At 39.8% G+C, this 27,602-nt stretch overlaps 1 protein-coding gene across 1 annotated transcript in view; it reads left to right on the forward strand.

Annotated features, from left to right (window-relative positions):
- Zip48C (Zinc/iron regulated transporter-related protein 48C) overlaps window positions 1-27,400 on the forward strand; it is a 45,888-nt gene extending 18,488 nt beyond the window's left edge. The window contains exons 4-8 of the mRNA XM_080273821.1: window positions 3,878-4,027; window positions 11,360-11,429; window positions 17,221-17,319; window positions 17,822-17,980; window positions 27,198-27,400. Coding sequence (XP_080129947.1) covers window positions 3,878-4,027; window positions 11,360-11,429; window positions 17,221-17,319; window positions 17,822-17,980; window positions 27,198-27,276 — 557 coding nt within the window. The 3' untranslated portion in view covers window positions 27,277-27,400. The remainder of the gene's footprint in view (window positions 1-3,877; window positions 4,028-11,359; window positions 11,430-17,220; window positions 17,320-17,821; window positions 17,981-27,197) is intronic.
- The last annotated feature ends 202 nt before the right edge of the window (window positions 27,401-27,602 follow it).

Consider the following 27,602-nt stretch of genomic DNA (forward strand, 5'->3'; position numbering starts at 1 on the left):
TAAATATGTTTGCTGATGATGCAAAAATAAAAAGGAAAATTATAAACACAGGCTCATGCATAGAGCTACAAGAACAATTAAATAAGCTACATGAATGGAGCAGTAGTTGGCAAATGGAATTCAATGTGGACAAATGTCATGCAATAAAATTTGGTAACAGTGAAACAAGACCTGACTGGGATTATAAGTTAGGAAGTTTAACCCTACACACATCAGAAAAGGAGAAGGATTTAGGGTGATAACCAGTAACAGACTAACACTGACTGACCACATAAATGATAAGGTAAGGAACATGTGCACATTGCTTGCTAATATGAGAGTAGCATTCAGTTATATAAGTGAAGACATGCTGAGAAAAATAATGACATCATTCATTAGACCAACTCTGGCGTATCTGGAATCCACATCACAAGAGACACGTAGATAAGATTGAAAAGGTACTAAGGGCTGCTACAAGATGGGCTCCATGCTTAAGGGATCTAAGTTATGAAGAAAAACTAGAAAAATTAAACTTACCAACATTTCAAGAGAGAAGGAAAAAGAGAGAAATGTTTTATAAAGGCATCACAGAAAAAGAGAAAATATACATAAATGAGTGTATAACCAGCAGAGAAGCAACATCAAGAGGACACTGCAAAAAACTGTACCAAAAAGGGGGTGACAAAGACGTGAGGAAATTTAGTTTCCCAGATAGAGCAGTTGATCAGTGGAATGCAATACCAAATGAAATGGTGTATGCTGAAATCACTCGTAAATTTAAAGATACTGTATGTATGATAAAAATGGTTCAAAACATGGGACAGTACAAGCTTGAGTTATTCCTGTAAAGATACAATTAGGTAATAACACACATGAGGAGCAGTGGAGTGTTTCGTGTTTGCATAGATTAGCCTTTTGGGGGGCTGCTATTCAAGCTGAACAGTCTCTTGGAACATACCAGTTATGTCCCCAAAATCTGAGGTCCCATCTCAAAACTGCATCCCACATTTTCCTTGCTATACCTGAATGGGTTGTCTCTGCAGTAATTCAACCATTTACTCTTAACATATTCTCTTCACATGTCCAGACAACCTTAGCATACCTGTATGTATCACCTAAGTGACACTGTAAGTACTCAGGCATCTTCTTCAATTGGCACATGTTCTATCGCATACTGAATCATTACAGATCCTCCTCACTCTTAATTTTTAGTGTGCTAATATCTACTAGTTACACCCACTTCTGCTGCCCACATTTCACTATCATAGCATTTTACACTTCCTACATACAATATATCAGTGGTAATATACTTTCCCCTTCATATATCACTTGGTTGTGGTGCTTTCCATTTTCCACATACAAAGCATCTACTGTACTTTTCCTTTCATATGTCGTCATGTTGCCCTTAGGAGTAACAGGCCCAAGCTTTACAGCATATAAAAATCCTCCTAGCTCTAGCTAGATCAGTCTGTACACAGTGCAGTAACAATAAATCATGTAAAACATACAGAATACTGCCTTTGAGTAGCTATTGATTGCAAATGTATGTTGATACTGGTACATGCAGTATTTTGCACATTGTGCAAGCGGTTACTTTGAGATTCGCTGCTGAGTTCAGCTTCTTATACAGGATTTTTCTGCTGTTGCTGAGAGTTGTGATGTTCTGAATATGTGTAGAGTGAATCTTATAGACCTCAGATTCGGATGTGGGAGATCTCCCTTTACGTTTGAGATTTGTGCTTAGGTTTTTGTCCCCATGCCTCAATATAGCATCATAAGAAATGCTTCTGCTGGTCTATAAATACCATGCTGTGATCCATCTATTCCACAGTACATGTACACTGTACAATATTATCTAATTAATGCAGTGGCTTGGAACTTCCAACACTGGATGAGAATTGTTTAATTTCAGAGTACAGTATAGTTTATGTCATATTCATGCTACCGGTACCTTGCTGTTTATAAAGGAATATGTTTTGATACCAGTACTTCAGTGTGTGGACAACCTAATAAGACATTGTACACGTAACTGTATGTTCAAAAAAGGCAGCCCACTAGTTTACCATAAATACAGTACTTGCATCTGCAACAGTTTGATGAAAGTCTTCACTATACTGGCAAGTATATGAGATATCAAAATAGTGTAGTTGTTGTGGCTTAACATTCTATTTGATTTATATGGAAAAAATGCTTGTATAGTATATTTATAGGCTGCACTTCTACTCTGCCCTACTAACCCATTCATTCAATTTAAATTACATTGTCAAGAGGCATGAGATATAAAAGATATTTTTTCATGTCACCAGTACTCAAGTTTTGTTTGACAGTAGATTTAAGTATGTAAACATTATTTGTAAAATTGATTAAGTTCAGTGTATTGTTTGATGTTCATATTTTACTAGATAATCTAGAACAGTAAGCACGAATTAAATATCCGGTATGTACTCATGTTACTGTTATCATTGTTTGAACTCACTGTCTATTTAAATCTGTTTCATTTCCTGAAGTTGGTAGTCAATAAAAATGGTAGTACAGTAGTATTTATGACACTTGATTCATCATTATTCTCTTTTATCATTATCCCAATCCACTATCTCAAATTCATGTGAGGGGAATGTAGACTATGGCTACTTAATTTTGAGGGGGACAGTTGGGGAAAAAAAAATGAAGCTTCATGTACAATCATCCCCTTCCAGTGCCATGGGAGATATGAATCTACTTGCAGCACAAGTGCTGGGAGGTGGAGTTGTCACTTCTTTGCACCAATACAAGTACATGTACTGTAGTGGGGGTTTTCGGTCTCCCATTCCTTCCCCATTGACCTACCATAAAAACATGTAGGGAATATGTTCGTAGTATACTTTCCTCAGTATCCCTAGGTACTAGGAATAAGAAGACTCAAATAACAAACATGAAATTACTGGTTATAGTTTACCAAACAAGTACAGTACTTCTGTATTGAAGAATACCATGATATAAGAGAAAAAGAATTCACTTTTACTCATTCACTGTGTGATGTGTAAACCAGTGAAAAGATGGGGGACTGCAGGCTGAAAACTCTCATTTGCACCAATGTATATATATGGCAACTCAACCTCCCAGCATTTATGTTGCAGACACCCACTTTTTTTTTTTTTTTTTTTTCTCTCTCACCTCAATCTGGGATATGATCCTGACATGGTGGACATTGAAGTGGGGAGATGGTAATATGTTCTTTTATATGTATGCACACAGTATTTTCATACCCTGACAGTTCATACTTATATACTGACACACAAACATAGCCAGTGGAACACTATTTTTCATATGTTCTGCCATCACTGTAGACATCCCTTCCTGATTCATATTTGTCCAGCATGGCAAAGGGTTTATTCCAGCATTCTGCCTCCATAGAGAAGACCCAGTGCTGCAATGGACTTCACATGGACTGGTAAAGATGCAGATACAGACACAGCTTCATACCTTCAGTTGCGTGAGAGGTTATGTCCTGAAGAGATATGGATTCATATTCTTATCAGCTGGGGAGCCTTTCTGACTTCTGTTCCTTACCAGTTTATTTCCACATTGCAACTGAATAGTCTTTACAAATTACAACTGTATTCTCTGTTCATGTTAGTTATGTCTTACTAGTTTTGATAGAGTGTGCATAAATCACATACAAGAGAAAGTTAACACAGCAGATGCAGAAATATATTGCTAAGGAAGCAGTGCCAGGGAGTCCTGTTAATCAGCAAGAATAGGGATATAAACAGTCTCTACCTAAGGCTCAGGAACATCATTTCCCTGATATAAGAAGCCATATTCTGGATCTCTCCCTCATAAGTGAACAGTGAAACTTGGGTTTGGATAATGATGATGATGTAACATAGGATGTATTTACTGGTACTGTGTCTAATAGATGATGTAAAGCAGAGGAGAGGAGAGGGCAGTGAGAAGACAGTTAACTCAGAGGAGGTTGGTAGTGAAAGTCACAGGATCCACAGCAGACAGCAACAGTGGCGGCGCATCTTGCTTCTCATCATTGCCATCACCGTTCACAATGTACCAGGTGAACTGAGTCATTATCTTGATGCTGGAGTGAAGATATAACCACTCAACTCTTTTCAGTATGATGATGTCTTATATTTTTGTTTTTTGCTGCCACCCTAGAGTGAAGATATACAACCACTAAACCATTTTCATTATGTTGATGACATATATTATTGTTTTGACTGTCACTAGATTATTAAATTTAGAGATGAAATTAAGAGATACAGTGTTAAGATCCTTACTGTGATGATTATATTATTATTGTTGTTACTATTATTCATTCATCATCTAATCCTGTGTTGCCTCATGAGTAGCGCATGAGCCTGGGGTTAGGCATGTTGGTCCTGACATATAAGATGAGAATGACCTGCCTCACTCATCCCTGAGTGGCATCACATGATCAGTAAACCCCAGCCACCACTTGGATATACACTTACACTCACTCAATCTGATTGGAGCTCCTTGATTACCCACTAAACCACCAGGCGCCATAATTTAGTTACATGGTTACCACCCAGCGTAGTGAATGGTTTTCTGGTGTCCAGGAAACCATTTGGCTTGTGACTCAGTGTATAGTCACTGGTAGACAGAAGAGGAAAGAAAGGCAGAAGAGGAAGGAAGGAAGAGAAGAAAGGCTCATGGCCTTTGGTTCCTTCTTCCTAGCATATAAAAAAAATGAGCACAACATCAAGTGAGTGGATGGTGAATGCCCCCACCTACCAATTTTACTATTATTCTGTCTGGAAACATGACACTTGCACAGATGAAGAAAGCTGTGAAGTGACTGAAAAATAGGAAAGCAGTTGGGGTTGATGAGATGTACCCAGAGATGATTAAGTGTAGTGGAGAGAGCAGAATGAAGTGCTTGTTGGAGATATGTAAGAAGGTATGGATAAGTGAAACTGTGCCAGCAGAGTGGAAAAAAGCCGTGATTGTACCCCTATTAAAAAATAAAGGTGAGAGAAGTGAGTGCAAGAATTATCGTTGCATAAGTTTATTGAGTGTGGCAGGGAAGGTATATGGAAGAATTATTATAAAGTAAGAGAGATATCAGGAGTCCTAGTGAGTGATGAACAGAGTGGCTTTAGGAGTGGCAGAGGATGTGTGGATCAAATATTTGCAGTAAGACAGATAGTGGAGAAGGCTTGTGAGAAGGACTATAAGGTGTTTATGGCACTTACGGATCTGGAAAAAGCATACGACAAAGTAGATAGAGGAGGATAGTGGAAGGTTTTGCACATGTATGGTGTAGATGGTAAGCTGCTAGGTGCTTACAAGCACATAGTGAGGCATGTGTAAGGGTAAATGGGCAGCTTAGTGAATGATTTATGATCACAGTGGGCATGTGACAAGATTGTGTGATGTCCCCATGGTTGTTCAGTATATATATGGATGGGGTGATGAGAGAAGTAAAAGCACAAGTAATGGAGAGAGGAATGGCATTGGTAATGAATGGTGATGGATGGAATAACTCAAATTTGTTGTATGCTGATGATGCAGTACTACTTGCAAATACCAGACAAGAACTTGATGGACCAGTGCAGAGTTTTGCTGATGTCTGTGAGCATCGTGCCTTGAGAGTAAATTTAGAAAAGAGTAAAGTGATGGTTACCGAGAGAGAAGGTGACTCCCAGTGTGATGTTACAGTAAATGGAGAGAGACTGGAATTGGTGAGTTCAAATACAGGGGTACAGTGATAGAAAAGAGAGGAAAATGTTCAAAAATTGTGGAAAATGGAGTGACACAAGGAAGAAAAGTAGCTGATGCTATGAAGGCCTTGATAGGAAACAGAGGCTTGAGTGTTGCAGCTGCGCGAGGCTTACATGAAGGAGTGTTAGTGCCAACTTTAATATGAGTCTGTGTTGTGGCATGGAAATGAAAAGTCAAAAGTGAGAGTGGTGGAGATGGGACTGCTGAGGAATGTATGTGGAGTACAGAGAGCGGATAGGATACGAAATAATGTGATTCGTGAAAGATGCGGAGTGAGGAAGTCTGTGGACACCAGAATAGAAGAGAGTGTACTGAGATAGTTTGGTCATGCGGAGAGAATGGATAACAATAGATAGTTTGGTCATGCGGAGAGAATGGATAACAATAGAGTGGTGAAAAACATATATCTGAGCAAGTTTGAAGGAGGGAGGAGGCGAGGTACACTAAGGAGAAGGTGGAGGGATGTGGTGGATCAGTGTGAGAGGAAGAGAGATATGGAAGTTGGTGAGATTAGGGGACTGACGAGATCGAGCTGGCTAGATGAATGTTATGAGAAGAAGTGCATGATCAGGGATTTGGCACCTTTTTAATGTGACAGTGTCCAGATTGACTCTATCGGATACGTTTATGTGAAGCTTCAGAGTGTATTGAATGTTTTTGGTGTATCATGTAGAGCCAGGATTCCGGGGGCTTCAATGATGAGTGAATGGAAGCATGACCCATTGAACTGGGCAGACATGGGCTGTCTGGACATTGCTACTCCTCACCCTGTCCTAGAGTGGGAAAGGAGGTCCAGATGATGATGATGATGACGATGATTCTGTCCAACAAGGAGAGTATGTTTTCACCCCTGTTTGTTTGTTTGTCTGCTAGCAGGATTACTGTAAGACTAAAAGAGAGATTTGAACCAATTTTGGTGGGTACATAGCCCATGTCCTAGGGAACAGTCATTTACCTTTGGAACCAATCCGGATCGTATTACAGATTCTGTACCAGATTTGGTGGGAACATAGCCCATGTCCGAGGGAACAGTCAGTTAACTTTGGAACCAATCCGGATTGTATTGTGGATTCTGTATCTGGAAGACTTTTTTTTTTTTTTGCAAAACCCTAATTAATGATGAGAATCTCTGACCCATTGTGAAGAGTGGTTTGGAAATTATGTTGCCCTTGTCAGAGAGATGCATTCCACTAAGTGCCCCTCTAGTTATTATTATTATTATTATTATTATTATTATTATTTTATTACTGTTATCATCGTAATCATCACCATCATCATCATTATCATCATCATCATGAAACACTAGATAGAACAGGCTTTTGGATTTAGCGACTCTCTTCATCCAGTCAGTTCATTATGTAGAGAATTTATTTGAATGGAAAGTAGGGAATGTGAAGCTCGATGGAGTAATTAGTGAGTGGGGTGTGCCTGCTGAGATAAGATGAGAATGGCAGTGCTTTAGTGGCCATTTGCGTCGGGAGGGGGTTGGTGATAGCCAATACCCTCTTCAGGCACAATATGATCCACAGGTATACATAGTGAGTGATGAGAAGGGTGGATGGTGAACTGAATGAAAGGAAGGCAATGATTGATTATGTGTGTATGGATGAAAGGATGCGAAGATGTGTAATGGATGCAAGAGCATATAGAGTTGGGGGAGTGGACTTTCTGACCACCACATGGTGGTGGTCAGAATCAATGTTCAAGTAAAATGGAGAAACAGAAGAAGGGAAGGACGGGAGGAAGGAGTAGATGTAAGGAGAGTGGAAAGGTTATAAGAGGATGAGAAAAAGGCAGAATATAAGAGAGAAGTTGAGGAACTATTGGGTAAATACGAATTGGAGCAGATGGGGGACGTGGAAGGTGTGTGCAAGATATTCACAGAAGAAATATGTGCAGCATGTGAGGTGGTGTGTGGAGTGAAGAGAAGACAAAAGGGGGTGCAAGGAACAGCATGGTGGAATGAAGAGGTGAGACAGGCTGTGGCACAAAAGAGGAAACCATATAATGAATGGATGAGAAATAAGGGCGTGGAAGAAGTTGAGAGATGGAAGAGAGAGTTATATGTAGAAAGGAAGAGAGATGTGAAAAGATCAGTAAGAGAAAGGAAGAAGAGAGTGGATGAGGAATTTGGAATCTGAGTGTCAAGTGAAGGGAATGTAAGAAAATGTTCTGGAAAGAGGTAAAGAGAGTCAGACAAGGTGGCAGAGAAGTTAGTAGGGGAGTGAAAGATAAAAATGGTAGATTACTAGTTGAGAAGGGAGAAAAAGTGAGCAGATGGAGAGAACTCATTAATGAACTGTTGAACATAGAGAATGAAAGTAATGTGAGTATAAGTGGCTGGGGAATGGCTAGGAGAAGGAGGGAGGTGAGAAGACAGGAAGAAATCAGTAGGATGGAAGTTGTGAAAGCAATAAAGAAAGTCAAAATGGGGAAAGCCCCAGGAATTGATGGAGTTGAAATGCTGAAGCATGGGGGAGAGATAGTAGTAGAATGGATGTGGAAGATGTGTCAGATTGGCCTGGGAGGAAGGTAAAGTCCCAGATGATTGGAAGTCAGGTAAAATTATTCCCTTGTACAAAGGGGAAGGGGAAAAAGACGTGTGTGGTAATCACAGGGGCATTTGTCTTCTCAGTGTAATTGACAGAGTTATGGAAATAACAGAGGAATTAGTTGGAGAAGAACAGGGAGGCTTTAGGAAAGGAAGAGGTTGTGTAGATCAGATATTCATTCTTAGTTCTTTAGTGGAAAAATGTCTAGAGAAGGGAAAGAAGTTGTATGTGGCCTTCATGGATTTGGAGAAAGCGTATGACAGGGATGATAGACAAGGATTGTGGAAAGTATTAAGAATATATGGAGAAGATGGGAAGTTGTTGGATGCTGTGAAGAGTATGTATGAGGGTGCTAAGGCTGCAGTGCTTGTGGATAATGAACAGAGTGAGTTTTTCTATTTGAAGGTTAGGTTGAAACAGTGATGTGTCATGTCTCCATGGTTGTTCAGTCTGTATATGGATGGGATTATAAAAGAGATACGAGGTAGGGCAGTGGATATTGAAGTGGCCCTAATGAGAGAAGGCATTGTTTGGAAACTCCTTGTACTGTTGTTTGCAGATAATACTGTGTTGTTAAGTGAAGACGAAGGGGAGCTGCAAGGCTTGGTGGATGAGTTTGGGAGAGTGTGTAAGAAACGAAATTTAAAGGTGAATGTAGGGAAGAGTAAAGTTATGGTCTTCGAGAGAGGTGAAGCCAGTGAATATACAGTGAGATTGGATGATGAGGAAATGGAAAATGTGAGTCTGTTTAAGTACTTGGGTAGTGTGACGAGTAAGGATGGAAGGTTGGAGGGTGAAGTGCTTGAAAGAGTACAAGGAGGAAAGGTTGCTGGTTCCTTGAGGGCAGTGATAAGAAACAGGGAAGTGAGCATGGAAGTGAAAAGGTTATTACATGACAGTATTGTGATATCAGCTCTGATGTATGGAAGTGAAGCTTGAACATTGTTGGAGGGACACAAGTCAAGAGTGAGAGCAGTGGAAATGAGTTATTTGAGAGGAGCCTATGGAGTCACATGGAGAGACAAACTGACAAATGAGGAGGTGAAGGAGCGTTGTGGTGTGGATGTGGATATGATAGGAAGCATTAGGAGAAACACATTGAGATGGTTTGGCCATGTGGAGAGGATGGAGAGTGAGAGGCTGATGAGGAGAGTGTATGTGAGTGAGGTGGAGGGAGAGAGAGGGAGGGGAAGGCCAAAGATGAGGTGGAGGGATGGAGTGGAGAGGTATATGAGAGAGGGGAGTGTGAATTGGTAGCAGGGCAGTGAAATGGCAGGGGACAGAGTGACATGGAGGTGATTTGTTTGTGGCCACCCCATATAAGGGATTAAGGTGTCTGGCAATAGATGGATAGATAGATTGGTAACAAATATCATGCGTTACTGAATCATCAGTGACGAAATCCCGCTTATTCTCTCAGTTGGTTGCTATTTTGTAGAAGGTTTGGATGATGATGATGATTGTGATGGTGTGGTATTGGTTGTGATGGTGATTGGTGTTATTATTAGATTGGATGATGAATGAATGAATGAATTATTATTAAATTTCCTTCATTCATTCATCTTCTAATCCAGTGTTGCCCCATGAGGAGCATAGGAGCCCGGGACTAGGCAAATTGGTCCAGACATTTAAGAAGAGACTGACCAGCCTCACTCATCCCTGAGTGGCAGTATATGAGCAGTAAACCCCAGCCACCCTTTGGACATAAGCCTGCACCGGCTCAATCCGACTACTAAACCACTAGGCACCATAATTTGGTTATATGGTTACCACCCAGCATGGTAAATGATTTAGTACAGGAAATCATTTGGTTTGCCACTCAGTGTAGGGTCACTCATAGACAGGAGGAGGAAAAAATGAAGGAAAGAAAGAAGTGGAAGGATGGAAAGAAGGGAGAGAGGAAAGGGCAGGCACATGAGAGCAGCACTACATCGAGTGTGTGCATGGGGAGCTCCCCCACCAACCACTAATTATTATTATTATTATTATTATTTTGTGGTAAGTGAGGGCACCCGTTATCCACTTACTCAGTGTTGTGTTGCCTTATGGTCTGTACACTGAGTGACAAGCCAAATGATTTCTTGTAACCCAGGAAACCATTTACTACGCTGAATGATAACCACATGACCAGATTATGGCACCTGGTGGTCTAGTGGGTAATTAAGGTGCTCCACTTGGATTGAACCTGTACAGGTTTATACCCAAGGGATGGTTGGGGTTTATTGCTCATGCAATGCCACTCAGGGATGCATGGGGTTTATTGCTAACATAATGCCACTCATGGATAAGTGAGGCTGGTCACTTTCATCTTAAATGTCAGGACCAACTTGCCTAGCCCCAGGCTTCCACGCATCTCGTGGGGCAACACAGGATTAGATGATGAATGAATGAATGAAAATCTATTATTATTATTATGATGATGATGATGACGATGATGATGGTAGGTGGGGACACTCACCATCCACTCACTCAGAGTAGTGCAGCTGTGGGTGTCTTCCCTTTCATCTCTTCCCTCCTTCCTCTTCTGTCTTTCCTTCATTAATTCCTCTTCCTTCTGTGTACAAGTGACTTTACACTCCCTCTTCTGTCTTTCTTTCCTTCATTCTTTCCTCTTCCCTCTGCCTTCATTCTATCCTCTTCCTTCTGCCTACAAGTGACTTTACATTCCCTCTTCCATCTTTCTTTCCTTCCCTCTGCCTTTGGGTGACTGTACACTGAGTGACATGCCAAATGTTTTCCAATACATCAGGAAACCAATTACTACGCTGGATGGTAACCATGTAACCAAATTATGGCATCTGGTGGTATAGTGAGTAATTAAGGCGCTCCAGTCGGATTGAGCCGGTGCAGGTTTATATCCAAGGGGTGGTTGGGGTTTATTGCTCACGTAATGCCACTCAGGGATGAGTGAGGCTGGTCACTCCCATCTTAAATGTTAGGACCAACTTACCTAGCCATGGGCTCGTACACTTCTCATGGGGCAACATAGGATTGGATGATGGATGAATGGATGGATTATCATCATCATCATCATTATTATTATTATTATTATTATTATTATTATTATTATTATTATTTTCTCCCCAAAGAGGGCCTAGCAGTTGGTGTTGGCTTTGGTGCAATTGGGAAGACTCCTTTAGCAACATTCAATAAAGCCAAGTAAGTTCTGGTACATTTCATTAACCACTTCACTTCATTAACTTCATTTCCATTTTAATCAGGCCACCACCACATGATATTATTCAGAGGGAGATCTGTTGCAGTGAAAGGTTAATGAAGGCTACATTAACCTCTCCACAGTGGAGGCTTTATGTAAACTTGACAGAGCATAAAGTCTTTCCTAACTTGAGTAAAATTGTCTGGAAATGGAAAGAAGAAAATATAAGAATGTTTCAATGTATTGAAAGGGTTAAAGCATTTTAGTTATTCCTTTTGGTTGCAGGACTTAAACCATCTTCTTACAATATAAGCTGTAAATTTATCATGGTGTTTCTGTGTGAATGAATGTATATATTTGAGATTTGATTGAGGGCAGTACTAGTAGAAGAGAACCTGTGAGCTTCCCAAGGTTAGTCTCACCCACAAATTATTGCTGTTTGTTCAGAATGTAGCATCCAGTCATGCTTAGACAGGTAGTCATACCAATGCTAAATATGCCTGGGATCCTTCAGCTGTATAATATTAAGCACTCTTTGCTGCATCCTTGGTTAAAAAGAAAAAAAATGTCATGATGAGGTGTTAACTTCCTCACTTGAGTGATATACTGGGAGGACCCAGTATGCAGTTGGGTTTCATTTTTGAAAACTTGATCACAAAACCAGGAAATTGTGCTCAGGATTATAATGTGGGTTCATTGGGAATACATCAGGAGGCCACCCAAGGATACTCATAATTGACTATACCTAACCTTACCCAGTACCAAAACCAACCTAACTGATGTTTATAGCCACCTAAAACATTGCAATACCACCACAGAATTTATATGCTATGATGTCATACCATACCGTTTCTTTGGTGGTATTATGGTGTTTTAGATAGCTAGAAACATTAATTGGTCTGATTTTGGCATTGGATAAGGTTAAGTATTGTATAGTAATTTAAGAGTAACCCTGGGTGACCTTCTGATGTATTTCCTTAACCCTTTAACCGCGGGGCATCACTTTCGTGACGCTTGGGAGCAAGGGATCATACTGCGGGGCGTCACTTTCGTGACGCTTGGGAGCAAGGGATCATACCGTGGGGCGTCGCTTTTGTGATTCTGTGTTATTTTGAATTCACCCGGGCTTCCAAGTGGGGGCTTGTATCATCTATCAGTACTGCCAATGTCCAACACTAGTCAGCACTCCTAATCTCATCTGTACTCCCATCCATTGTTGACAATTTAGCCATTTCTCCCCGTTCTTGACTCCCCTCCCTACCCCCCCTCCTTTACCCTATCCTCTCGCCTGCCCGGCCGTGCTACGCTAAGTAAATCTTCCTTGGAATTTTTCACTGATTTCATCCATTGAAATAAGCCCTATGCTCTATTCTTATACCAAATAATATATACAAGAAAGAAATAAGGTAAGTGAGAGTGCCATACACCTGGAATTGGCTAATTATCACCTGACAACACCTCACATGCACTCGTTCGCTAATTTTCGCTGTTTTTTTCCCCTTGAAATATGCCGTATAATCTATTTTCATAATAAATATACATGTAAGGAGGGAAGGGAGAAGCCTAAGTGATATTTACATTCACCTGGAACTACCTAATTTATAATATATTGTCTAGATTTTCTGCCAATCATTTCAGTGCTATACATAGCTGTTTCAAGAGCGAACGTTGGTAGCACTGAATATCCCCTAAGTAGGCCTCTACCCCGGCCCTCCGTTATCAGTTTACTCTCATCTTCCGAAGTAGAGGTACGTCTGTTTCTTCTTGCTGACTTCAGGGACTTTTTCACCCCCATGCAAAGGGCCCTGTGACCTTTACCCCCTACTAAACCTCATGTGGAAAGAGGTAAAGGGCTGACAATTGATAAAAGAGTGACTACGATCTTTCTATTGAGTAAGACAATGCAAGTGGAATTGTAAATAATATGTAAATAATGTGTAAACAGCAAGTGAAAGTAATGAATGTAAATATATGTGAACAATGGAAAATAGTTTTATAAGTTACTTCAAGTGACAGTGCATAACACAGTGTAAATAAAATAGAAATGTAAATAACGTAAATAAAATAGAGAACGTAAATAGAAATGTAAATGAGTAGTATTATAAGAATACGAGTATATACCCTAGGAGTAATTAAAGTGAAAGTTTCACTCTAGCATGTCTGAATACTATGAGTTATGAGAGTGAAGATGAAAGTGACATTCACTCTCAATGCTAATATACAGGACGAGAAAGTGAATGCTACGTATTTTACTGAAAGAAATTGAATCCCTACAGTGACAATAAACTAATACTACTGAAGGAAACTTATGGATAAAGACTGTAGATATATATAAGTGTTATATAGTAATAGAAATATAAAGTGTGAGGGGTTTTATGAATAATAAATGACAGAGTACCAAGGGCAAACTAGCATAAGTGCGACGGTCAGACACGCTCGTAATTTTCATTGCTTTCACAGTGTTTTTTTTTTTTTTGGAGTATGGATCCCAAACTACTTGAAAATCATAGAGTAGTGTTTATAGTGTTAATATCTGGCTGTGGTAATCATATTACGGGTTGTCGGGAAGTGTAAAGTGGAGACTTTGTTACCCAACTTCAGAGGTCTCCACAAGTCCTACGGTAACTGATGAAGGCTCAACAAACATTCCAGGAGAAAGCTGAAGGTATGTGCCATAAGCATATGTAATTTTAATATTCTAGGACTAATAACTGATTTTTGGCAAATATTTTTTGAGAGTCTGTCGGAGCCCGAATAACCCCGCGGCACACGCAAAACATCGGTAAACATGCCCTCGGTGTAGGGGTTAAAACCCACATTATAACCTAGTTTGCAGTTTCCTGGCTTGGTGCATTAAATATCACCCCTTCCAAGGCCAGGGGACAACTGTTGGTGTTGGTCGTCAGTCTTTCCCCTTGACTCACTCCATACTCACCTGTTGGATCTGGAAGTTGACTCATCACTCTGATCTAAATCCACTTTCTTTTTTATTTTTCAGAAGGGACAAAAAACTAATTATTAGCATTCATATTAATGGATTCAGTAATGAATTTAGCATAATTATTATGCACCGTCACAGAGCTGATAATTATGATGTGCACCTTTAGACAAAAAGTAATACCCAGAGGGTACTGAGTTGAACTCGCCTCACCCATATTACCCACATTTCAATCATTACTTTTCATTTAGGAACACCAGAACTACTGAATATCATTCATATTAATAATTCACTGATGATCTGTCTATCTATTGCCAGACGCCTCAATCCCATTTGGGGTGGCCACAAACAAATCGCCTCCAAGTCACCCTGTTCCCTGCCATTTCACTGCCCTGCTCCCAACTCACACCCCCCTCTCTCATATACCTCTCCACCCCATCCCTCCATCTCATCCTCGGCCTCCCCCTCCCTCTTCCCCCTCCACCTCACTCACATACACCCTCTTCGTCAGTCTTTCACCCTCCATCCTCTCCACATGGCCAAACCACCTCAGTGTGTTCCTCATAACGCTTCCTATCACATCCACATCTACACCACAACGCTCCTTTATATCCGCATTCGTCAGCCTGTCTCTCCATGTGACTCCACAGGCTCCTCTTAAGTAACTCATTTCCACTGCTCTCACTCTTGACTTGTGTCCTTCCAATAACGTCCAAGCTTCACTTCCGTAAGTTAGAGTTGGTATCACAATACTGTCATGTAGTAACTTTTTCACTTCCATGCTCACTTCCCTGTTTCTTATCACTGCTTTCAAAGAACCAGCAACCTTTCTTCCCTGCTGTACCCTTTCAAGCACTTCACCCTCCAAACCTCCATCCTTACTCATCACACTACCCAAGTACTTAAACGTACTCACATTTTACAATTCCTCACCATCCAACCTCGCTGTACATTCACTGACTTCACTTCTCTCAAAGACCATCACTTTACTCTTCCCTACATTCACCTTTAGATTCCGTTTCTTACACACTCTCCCAAACTCATCCACCAAGCCTTGCAGCTCCCCTTCGTCTTCACTCAACAACACAGTATCATCTGCAAACAACAGTACAGGGAGTTTCCAAACACTATCCTTTCTCACCAAGGCCATTCCAACATCCACTACCCTACCTTGTACCTCTTTTATTACCCCATCTATGTACAGATTGAACAACCATGGAGACATGACACATCCCTGTTTCAACCCAACTTTCAAAGAGAAAAATTCACTTAGTTCACCATCCACACACACTGCAGCCTTCGCACCATCGTACATACTCTTCACAGCATTCAGCAACTTCCCATCTACTCCATATATTCTTAACATTTTCCACAATCCTTGTCTATCCACCCTGTCATATGCTTTCTCCAAATCCATGAAAGCCGCATACAACTTCTTTCCCTTCTCTAGAAACTTTTCCACTAAAGATCTAAGAATGAATACTGTATCTGATCTACACAACCTCTTCCCTTCCTAAAGCCTCCCTGTTCTTCTCCAACTAATTTCTCTGTTCTTTCTCTAACTCTCTCAATAAGTATCCTACCATACACTTTTCCTATTATACTAAGAAGACAAATGCCCCTATGATTACCACACACTTCTTTTTCCCCTTTTCCTTTGTACAAGGGAATAATTATACCTGACTTCCAATCCTGATGATATTTAGCATAATTATGGCACAGTCACTAACTTTAGCTATGAAAGTTGATATAATGTAACAATCATTGCCTTAAGTTTATCCATAGTTAACTCATTTTATTCCTTAAGAAGTCAGACTTAATTTTTTACATTTATAATAGTAATACAGCAATGGTGTTGGCATAATTATGGCAAACAGTCACATAGATAATGATCACACTGTGCACCTTGCAGATGAAAAGCAGTACATAGGGAGTACTGAGCAAAATTTTTCCCCATTGTGGCAGTTGGTAAAACAGAATGTGCCACTGACATTGTAGGGACAGGGTGCTAAAAATGGCCAGTCACTGTAACATGAGAGCACCAATCCCATGACAGCAAATGTGTAAGCCATGTTTACTTCATTAGTTCCAATGTATTGAGTTTGTTAGTGTTTTTTCAGGTCTGAGGCATGTAGTTTCTCTCAATAGACAGACAGATAGATACATAAATAGATAGATATAGTGTATATATAGCCTTCCTTATAGTTGTTGATCCTAATTATTTTCCAGGATATAGCAGTGTATTCCTCTTGTTAATTGGTTGTTCTTATTATCCCTCAACCTGAAATATGTTCATTATATGGGAGTTATTTGTTATAATCCTCTGGAGACAAGTTGATCCCTGCCCTCCCATCCTCCTGTAGTGAACGTACATTGCTCAGGCTATGTGCGAGGATAAAGATGAACAGGCCATTTACAGTGGGTGCATCCTCACTGCTTGATAATGGTGTAGGCTGGAAAATGTTGACTTGAAGGAGCTGACTGCATCCCACTGAACTATTCTACTACAAGCACAGACAGTCCTCATTAGAAGTCAGGGATATGTTGAATGTATCTGGCATATCAGCTTTATGGGTAGCAGTGGAACTAAAATAGGTAATTCTTCTGTAAGTGATTGCATACTGTACTTGATAGCAAAACAGTGTCGGGGGAAAAAAAAAAGTTACATACAGTACTGAGGACTTAAAATGTACTGTACTGTATTATAGTTGCATCTTGCCAGTGTCATGTTGATTGGAAAGAATTAATATTTTGAGTCAGTCATTATGTTATACTGTATCATGGTTAACGAGATGACTGTGCATTAATAATTTTCCCCATTTTTTTCTTTATATTATTCACTTCATTCATTGCAGAAATTTAGCACTAGGTATTGGCATCCAGAACTTCCCTGAAGGCATGGCGGTATCACTGCCTTTGCGAGGTGCTGGCCACTCCATTTGGTCATCATTTTGGTGAGTTGAAAGCTGTATAAAAGAGAGGAAAGTTGCTTACCAGGTATGTCTTATTTTTCTTGCCATACCTGCACAGCTTCATGAAATAATTTATCTGGAAAACACAGAATGAATATAAGTTATTAATTCCAGGATGTAATTAAAGTATTTCAGTAAAAATAAAGCTGTTGATGCAGAATAAAAATTAAAAATCAGATTCCCCCCCCCTCCCCAAGACCACAATGCAGTGAATTAATTTAGCCCCTGAGTTCCAGAATACATTATATACAGTTAGTAGTTTGTTAGAGGCACATTGGTGTAGTGGATGTAGGTACTACAACTGTATTTGGCCCATAAGGACTTGAATTCCAGAGATTGTTGGGGTTTATTATTTATATAATGCCACTTAACGAGAGCAACTACAATACCATACTTGTTGCAATACCATTTTCTTGTAATCTGAAGTGAAACTACCTTCTGCTGAACTGTCTCCACCTGAGGCTCATTTGTATTTTCTTGTCAGGTATGGCCAACTTAGTGGAATGGTCGAGCCTGTAGCGGGTGTAATTGGGGCCCTAGGAGTGACCCTGTGTGAGCCGCTCCTACCCTATGCTTTGGCCTTTGCCGCAGGGGCTATGGTGTTTGTTGTGGTTGATGACATTATTCCCGAGGCACAAACTGAGTAAGGAGGGAATGTGTACTCAAAGTATATATATTTATGGTGTGATTGAAAAGTTCTGATAGTACTGGGCAGGTCTGAAAACTGGAAGTTCTCAAATCCAATAACATATTTTGTATTTTGTTGTTGCTGTCTTCAGACAGGTAAATTCAGTTTAAGAGAGACTTTCTGAACTGGAGAGACTGGGAATAGGTTTCATTAACCTCTTAACTACCAGCATCTTCTCCCAGTTAGAACAAAATCATTTGGTAGCAGGAGGAGTACAACTAAGCTGGAAAATACATCACCTGGATTCAAGGAGTTAAATTTACGATCTGTTGCACTGACTCTTGGTAGTGTCTTGTTGTCAGGTGATCTATGGCAATCAGAGGAGTGGCTGATGTTTGACAAACAGTCACTGACCACTCATTAAAAACTGATGAGACCATTTTCACAACTTTTTTATGACACCATGTAGTTGGATTTAAACATCTTCACACTGATTAAATCTTTTTTATATTTTAGTTTTGTTACTGTTAAGCAATTTTCTTCATCTCTTTCTATCTGTCCGTCTTTCTGTCCATCTGTCTGTCTATCTTTCTATCTATCCAGAAGATTTTACCCAATGTAGTTCTCCCTTTTTCAGTTTTTTTCCTGCTCTTTGTTCTTTAGCTCACTCCATCCATGGTTGGGAAACAGAGGTTAGGTTGAGGAGGAGGAGGAGGGAGCCTTCATTGTGAATGGTTAATTTTCTTGCTAATCAGAATCCATTACATTATACACACCTTTCATTTTAAGCAGAGAAACCAGAGTTCGAAACCAGAATCAAAGGCCCAGATACAAAATCATTTCCATTGGCATTTCACAAAACACACTATCTTGCTTTCATTCTTCAGTCTTTTCCTCCATGGTGTACCTTCCAACTTCATCCATCCTTTAACAGTCTTATCCTTGCTGGCAGCTTTAGAGCAGCATAAAAACAGTGACACATCATGCAACACGCTTGATTCTCCCTTACATGCACTCATCATTGTAATGGTTCATACAAAAGAGAATGATTATTGCACCAACAAAACAACCTTTAAGTATTTTGCAACTCAGATGTACACCCGAGGAAAGTTCCGCATTATACACTCACTCACCACTTCGAAATAGTATGTGTGAGACAAGTGGTAGCAAAGCAGTACCCAACATTTATCTATGTGGTAAGGTATTAAGAATATATGGAGTGGAGGGGAAATTGTTGAGTGCTGTGAATAGTATGTACGAGGGAGCTAGGGCTACGGTGCGAATGGATGGTGAGCTGAGTGAGTTCTTTGATCTCAATGTGGGACTGAAACAGGGTTGTGTGATGTCTCCATGGCTGTTTAATATATACATGGATGGGGTTGTAAAGGAGGTGCAGGGTAGGGCAGTGGATGTGGGGGTGGCTCTAATGAATGAGGGTGAGATTTGGAAGCTTCCGGTGTTGCTGTTTGCTGATGATACAGTGCCGTTGAGTGAAGATGAATGGGAGTTGCAAGGTTTGGTGAATGAATTTGGGACAGTGTGTAGGGGGAGGAATCTGAAAGTTAATGTAAATAAAAGTAGTTATGGTGTTTGAGAGGAATGAAGTCACAGAGTGTGCAGTGAGGTTGGATGGTGAGGATATGGAGAATGTGAGTGCATTCAAGTACTTGGGTAGTGTGATGAGTAAGGATGGAACTTTGGGGGATGAAGTGCGTGAAAGGGTACAGCATGGAAGGAAGGTTGTTGGTACACTGAGAGCAGTGATGAGAAATAGGGAGGTGAGTATGGAAGTTAAGAAGTCACTGCATGATAGTATTGTGATCCCTACCCTGACGTATGGAAGCGAGGCATGGACCTTACAAGAGGGGAACGAGTCAAGAGTGAGAGCAGTGGAAATAAGTTACTTGAGAGGAGCATGTGGAGTGACGTGGAGGGACAGGTTGACGAATGAAGTGAAGGAACGCTGTGGGGTGGATGTGGATGTGGTTGAGAAGATTAGGAGAAATACACTGAGGTGGTTTGGACATGTGGAGAGAATGGAGAATGAAAGACCGACTAAGAGGGTGTATGTGGGTGAGGTGGGGCGAGGGAGAGGGAGAGGTAGACCGAGGATGAGGTGGAGGGATGGAGTTGAGAAGTATATGAGGGTGGGGGAGGTGAGTTGGGGGGAGGGTAGTCAGATGGTGGGTGACAGAGCGACTTGGAGGCGTTTTGTCTGCGGCCACCCTTTGCGGGATTAGGGCATTGGGCTATAGATAGATAGATAGGTAACTGTGTGAAAAGGATGGGGATGGAAGAGGGAGGGGTAGGAACTGTCAGCTCCCTCAGCCTTCCTCCTCCCTTAACCTCTTCCCTCCCACACAGTGGTACCAGACATTTGAGTGTCTGGCTACTGCGTCACTAATGGTTTTCTCACACATAAAGATACAAACTGGCAGGCAAGTGTATGAGGAGGAACTTTGCACGGGTGTACCTAAGTTGGATACCTGAACGGAGGTCAGTCATTAACCATGCTCTGTGCACAGAGTAATATCCCAAGCAACAAATGATCTAGTAGTATTGTTAAGTGGTTTCCCTATTCTTATTACTGTCATTAATGTTGTACAGTATTACAGTGGTATATTGAACTGCCATGACAAAGAAGCTTGTGGATCCCAGTGATCAGTAAAACTATGCTACGAAGTGCAACCATTCAGCTATACTTGGGCAGTTTTTAGCTCATAGTTAGGGGTCTGTCAGAAACTGTTCCACCCATATTGTTAAAAGTCAACACATGTCAGGTCCTGGCTAAGTCTTGCCACCGTGACTAAGTTCAGCCAGCCCTTGGTCCCTCATTCCCAGCAGTGATGGAGTAGCTCTCCAGCTCAGAGAGTGCCAGGAATTTCTTGGTGCTTTTAGGATGCCTTCAAAAACTTTCATTTTTAGAACATATAGTATTATTACTTTACAGACTGTAAGTAAATGGAGTTAAGGTCCAGAGGGGGAATGAGAGGAAGAGGTAGGCAGAGAATAAAATGGAAATATACAATCCATACATCTGTTACTATAGTATGCTGTTGTAAATGAAGAACTATGTTATGCAGAGATAAAGATCGAGGTATGGAATCCTCATATTGTACAGTAGACCCCGTGTTCGCATGTCTAATGTGTCCAGGAATTTTACCGAGCAAACTGAAACTTGCAAATCGAGACATTGAAACCCATGTTATATGACAGAGTGGTTTGGTGAAATCCCAAAACTTTCCCAAAGTTCCCTCCTTTCACCCCTTTGAAAATTTTTCATCCCTCTTGATCATACCTAACATTCACTGTAGTGCACATGCAACCTCAAGGTGATCACTTACCATGACAAGCATTGGAACAATGCTTGAGTGTTGGGGAAGGAATTATCTTCAGTTGATGACTTATCTACCAAGAGGTAGGCAGAAGACTATTTTGATCACATAAAATAACAAAAAACTTAGGGTAGTTGAAAGAAGAAAAAGTACTTAGTGAGTGATGGTGATGAGATTAGAGACGAGAGGCAGACATAAAGTGATTTTGTGTGTGTGTGTGTGCACATGTTTTTGTGTGTGTGTGTACATGTAATCAGATGCAGGCAGAAAGTGATGTGTGCGTATTTACATAGTTGTGATATACAGGAAATGAGCTATGCTTGTGGGGTCCCATCTCTGTTTCTTAGTAAGTCAAGCTTTGCTTTGAACTTGTTTAAGTTTCTAGACAGGACGATCTCTTTGTCCACAGGTTTGTTCATCTATACGGAAAACTTTATTTCTTAATATCCTACTGGCAACTTGGCTTTTTCAGTTTCATTCTGTGTCCTCTTGTTATTATCCCATCCCATACAAACAGATCTTCTCTGTTAATTTTTGTTACTTCCCATCCCACACAAACAGATCTTCTCTGTTAATTTTTTCTACTTCCATCATGGGCCTGAACACTGCAGTCATGTCGCCTCTCTCTCTCCTTTCTTCTAAGGTAGGCAGCTCTAGTTATTCCAGCCTTTCCCCGTACAACAAATCTGCCAGGCTAGGGACCATCATAGTCGCTGTTCTTGTATACTCTCGATCTTGTTTATGTCTTTCTTTTAATGTGGGGACCACACTGCTGCCGCATATTCCAACCTGGGGCAGATCATGGCCACTATTGATTTTTTCATCATCTCCTCATTCATGAAATGAAATGCTACTCTTATGTTAGTCAAGAGATTATATATCTGTTTATCTTGTCAATGTGTTTTTGGAGTGACAAATTATCCTGGACCAGCACTCCCAAGTCTTTCCCTTTTCTTACTTTTGTGATTGGTTCATTACCCATCAAATAATTTAGTGATGGTCTCTTGGTACTTTTACCCATTTCCAATATTTTACATTTTTTTTCATTGAATTTCATTTCCCTTATCCAGCTGCACTCGTGAATTCAGTTCAGATCCTGCTGCAGCATTTTACAGTCTTCTTCAGCTTCTACTATCCTCATGCTCTTTTCATTGTCAGCAAACAGACTTGCATAACTGTTCATTACATCTACCATATCGTTTACGTAAATCATGAACATCGCGGGTGCTAACACCGAGCCCTGTGGGACTCATCTTGTTACGTCCTTCCATCCAGATATCCTGTCCTTTATTACTGCCCTCATTTACCTGTCTCTCATCCACTCCAAGAGGTTCCCCTTCAGTCCTTCTGTGAGTTCCAATTTCCACATTAGTCGTTTGTGGGGTACCTAATCAGAGGCTTTCTTCAGGTCTAAATACACACAGTCCACCCAACTATCTCTCTCCTGTAGCACATCAATTGCCCTAGAGTAGAAGCTCAACAAGTTGGATACACATGACCTTCCATTTCTGAATCCAAACTGACTTTTTGCCAAACTGTCCATCTCTCCAGATATTTTATCCATCTGTCTTTCAGGATTCTCTCGCACAATTTGCAACCAAGCTGGTCAGGGACACTGGTCTATAATTCAGGGGTTCTTCCTTGTTCCTTCCCTTATAAATTAGTACCACATTGGCCCTCTTCTATTCCCGATGAAAATGCATGTGTGTGTGTGTGTGTGTGTGTTCTTACCTAATTGTTCTTACCTAATTGTATCTTTACAGGAATGAGTCAAGCTCGTACTGTCCCGTGTCTTAAACCATATTTATCGTACATATCCTTAAATTTGTGAATTGTTTTGGCACACACTATTTCATTCGGTAGTGCATTCCATTGATCAATTGCTTTGTTTGGGAAACTGAATTTCCTTACGTCTTTATCACCTCTCTTCTTATGCAGTTTTTTGCAGTGTCCTCTTGCTGATGCTTCTCCATATGTTAAGTAATCATTTATGTCTATTTTCTCCTTTCCTGATATGCACTTATATAGCATTATCATGTCACCTCTTTTCCTTCTGTCCTGTAGTGTTGGTAGATTCAGTTTATTTAGTCTTTCTTCGTAGCTTAGGTCCCTTAAGCTTGGTATCCATCTTGTAGCGGCCCTTTGAACTTTTTCAATCTTGTCTATATGCTTTTTGAGATGAGGACTTCAGACTATTGATGCATATTCCAGGGTTGGTCTAATGAATGATGTTATTATCCTTCTTAGCATGTCTTCATTTATGTATGTGAATGCTATTCTCATATTTGCAAGCAGTGTATACATGTTCCGTACCTTCTCGCTGATGTGGTCAGCCGGAGATAGTCTGTTATTGATAATCACACCTAGGTCTTTCTCTCTTTCTGATGTGTATAGGGTTTTATTTCCTAACTTATAATCCCAGTCAGGTCTTTTTCCACTTTTACCAAACTTGATTACATGACACTTGTCCACATTGAATTCCATTTGCCATGTACTACTCCATTCATGAAGTTTATTTAATTCTTCTTGTAGCTCCCTACAAGAGTCTGTGCTAGTAATTCTCCTTTGTATTTTTGCATCATCTGCAAACATATTCAGATAGCTCTCATTTCCATTGTTACTGTTTATATCATTTATGTGCACTAAAAACATGATTGGTGCCAGCACCGAACCCTGTGGTACTCCACTAGTCACTTCTTTCCATGATGAGTAGTTTCCTCTTAGTACTGTCCTCATTTCTCTTTTTATGAGAAAGTCTTGCATCCAACAAAACAGTTTGCCTCGAATTCCTCCTTGATGGTACAGCTTCCATAAAAGTCTTTGGTGTGGTACTGTGTCAAAAGCTTTCTTGAAATCTAAATAGATACTGTCCACCCATCCTTCCCTTTCCTGTATTGTGTTTGTTACTCTGTCATAGTAGCTCAACAGATTAGTAACACATGATTTTCCTTTTCTGAAACCAAACTGTCTTTCTGTTATCATACTGTGTTCTTCTAGATGATTTATTTTCCTTTTCTGAAACCAAACTGTCTTTCTGTTATCATACTGTGTTCTTCTAGATGATTTACCCAAGCTTTTCTTATAAGTTTTTCTAATACCTTGCTTACAACACTGGTCAGTGATACTGGTCGGTAGTTGAGAGGATTTTGTCTATTTCCTTTCTTGAATAAGGGGACTATATTTGCTTTTTTCCAAATATCAGGTAGTTTCCCTTGACTCAAGGATTTCTTGAAAATTAAAAATAATGGTTTACTTAACTCCTTTGCACAATCTCGTAACACCCAACATGAAATTTCATCAGGACCACTTGCTTTTCCTCTGTCTAATCTACTTAACTCCTCCAGTATTACTTTTTCTGCTATTTGTATATCTGGTATTATGTGTGGACATGCGTGTTCCACATAGTCCCTCTCAAAATATTTTCTTCTGTAAAAACTAATTGGAAATTCTTATTTAGTGCTTCACAAATATCTTTCTCTTGTGTATAAGTGATTCCCTTGTCCGTAATGGATTGTATTATATCTTTTACTTTGGTTTTACTTCTGATATAGTTGTAAAACAGCTTTGGTTGATCACTACTTTTATGTATTATATCCTCTTCAGACTGTTTTTGGGCTTCCCTCCTTATTCTTGTATAGTCGTTTCTTGCCTGTTTGTAATTATTATACGCCCTTTCACTATTGTGTCTTCTGTATCTATTCCACAACAAATCTCTTCTTTCTTTTGATTGTTTACATTCTGTATTGAACCATTTCTGTATTTTCTTATCTGCTTCTTTGTGCTGTGGGATGTACTTCTGTACTCCTATTTCATAAAATTCACAAAAGTTTTTATATACAGCATTTAAATCTTGTCCTCTAAGCTCATTTTCCCAATCAACTTCTAAGAAATACTTCTTTAGGTCTTGATAATTTCCCTTTTTATAGTTTAGGCTCTTTTTGTAACTGTCGTTGCTGTTTACTATGTCATATGCTATCCTGAAGTTATAATTTAGTACTGCATGATCGCTCTTGCCGAGTGGAGGGTGATATATTAAACTGTCAATGTCATTTTCTTGCCTAGTAAATATTAGATCTAGCACTGAAGGTACATCAAGTCCTCTTTTTCTAGTGGTTTCCCTCACATGTTGCGTTAAGAAAAACTCTTGTACGAGATCCAGGAGCTTTTGGTCCCAACAGCTTTCTTGGCTATTTATATCTAGAGTATTCCAATTTATATTTGTGTTGAAGTCCCCAGTTAGTATAATTCTTTCTGATTTCTCTTCCATTTTATGTAGCAAGGATCTTATACTCTGAATTGTACTCTCTGCCAGGTCCTCATATTCGTCTCTTTCCCATGTGTTTGATCTGGGTGGCATGTACAAATTGGCTACAATTACTTTACCTTCAGATGTGTCGATCTCTACTGCAATCAGTTCTACTTGTGATGGTATATCTAGGTTTATTTCCTTGACTTTTAGATTTTTCTTAGTTAATATTATAATTCCTCCTCCTTTTTTTAAATTTCTGTCTCTTCTCCATATATTGTATTCCTCTAAGTTTAGTATGTCATTGGATATCCTTGGTGTTAATTTTGTCTTAGTTAGGCATATTATTTGTGGTTCATTTTCTCTGACATAATCATTCATCTCTAGTAATTTAGATACCATTCCATCCACATTTGAGTACATCAACTTTATCATCTTGTTTATATACTTGTCATGACATATTTCTACTACCTTCCTCCTTTTTCTTCCATCATGTTTGTGTACCACTTTCGTACCTGCAATCCTATTACTTTGTAAAAAAATTTCTTCTTCTCCTCTTCTGATCTTCCCTCATTTTTTGTTTTTGCTTCCTCCCTTTTCTCTTTCAGTAATTCCAGTTCCTCTTGTGTTAGGCATCTTTTTATCCATACATTTTTGAACTCCTCTTTTTCCATAAGATTCTTTGCATTTTTTATTATCTCTTCCACAGTGTTTACACTCTGGAAAGTCAACTTTAGAGGTCTTGTCTTGCTTTTCTCGTATTTCCCTAACCTTTTGTGTGTGTGTGTGTGTGTGTGTGTGTGTGTGTGTGTGAGATCAGATGCAGGTGGAAAGCAATTGTGTGTGTGTATGTGTGTGCATTTGTGCTTGTGTATGTGTGACCAGATGATCCACATCCCATAATTTTAGCCATGTTGATTTATGACCATTTGTTTTTCCAAGATCCCACAAAAACACAATGTTATGTATACAAGTAAGTGGGGTGAGTGTGTGTCTGTATGGTCTGTCCATGGAACTTGGGAGGAGATGGCTGTGGACAGGGGCCGACTTCTGGGATTTTTTCGTACATGCTGGCATTTTCATGCATTCACTGAGGTGTTCCAGTAGTCTTCTTCCCATGCAAAACATATTTAATGCAAACTGAATACACGCATATTGAGGATTTAGTGTACTTTGTACAAGGCAAACTAGAATAAAATAAATTGCCATAACAGTTAATTTATCCAAGTGGAGAAAGATGGAAGAAGCCTTTGTCCTGTAGTGTGCAAGCTGGCAGATGATGATGGTGTGTAATCCAGTGTTATTTATTTATTTATTTATATTTTAATATAGATGTCAGCAAAAAGTGTTTGCATCAGATAGCTGTAGAAGTGTTTGTAAATTCATAATCAGTTTTCCTCTCCTTTCTACATATGCCCTCCATTTTCAAAGTCTGTAAGTCATATAATCTTGATTTTTGTTTTCTTTTGCCAGGTTTTTAAAAGAACAGATTGTTTGCATTTTTTAAATGAAGTTATGGCCTTATGTTTGTATAGAAAAAAGGTCAGGATGTTGATGATGATGTTAAAGATTTTAACAATAATAATTCATTCATTCATTCATCATCTAATCATAATAATAATAATAATAATAATAAAGTTTAATTCTGCAGGGGCAATGGCCGTCTAGCGTCAGGATGGTGTGTGCTGGGATTCACAGTGATGATGATCCTTGATGTGGCCTTGGGGTAGAAGAGCTGCAGGCCACTAACCTCACAGCCACCATCACCGGCCATGCCTTCATTCTGGGAACCTGGAAACAGAGGAGTTACTCCAGACAGAAAAGCTAACATTACAGTACTTGGTCATGGCACAACTTAACCCCTTTGCAGTGACAGCATCTGTTATTACTGTATGTCTAACTTCAGACAGTTGTATTCAGTTTGAGAGAGATTATTCAGACTGGAGATGTTAACCAACTAGTCTCTTTTGACCCCTTCTGGAGGACCCATGCACTTTGAATAAAATACTTGTTGATGTAAAACATAAAAGACAGTAGGGGAGTCTCCATTACATCA

Source organism: Coenobita brevimanus, chromosome 6 (assembly GCF_032717465.1).
Source record: "Coenobita brevimanus isolate Jiangsu-jjx chromosome 6, ASM3271746v2, whole genome shotgun sequence".
NCBI classification, from domain to species: domain Eukaryota; kingdom Metazoa; phylum Arthropoda; class Malacostraca; order Decapoda; family Coenobitidae; genus Coenobita; species Coenobita brevimanus.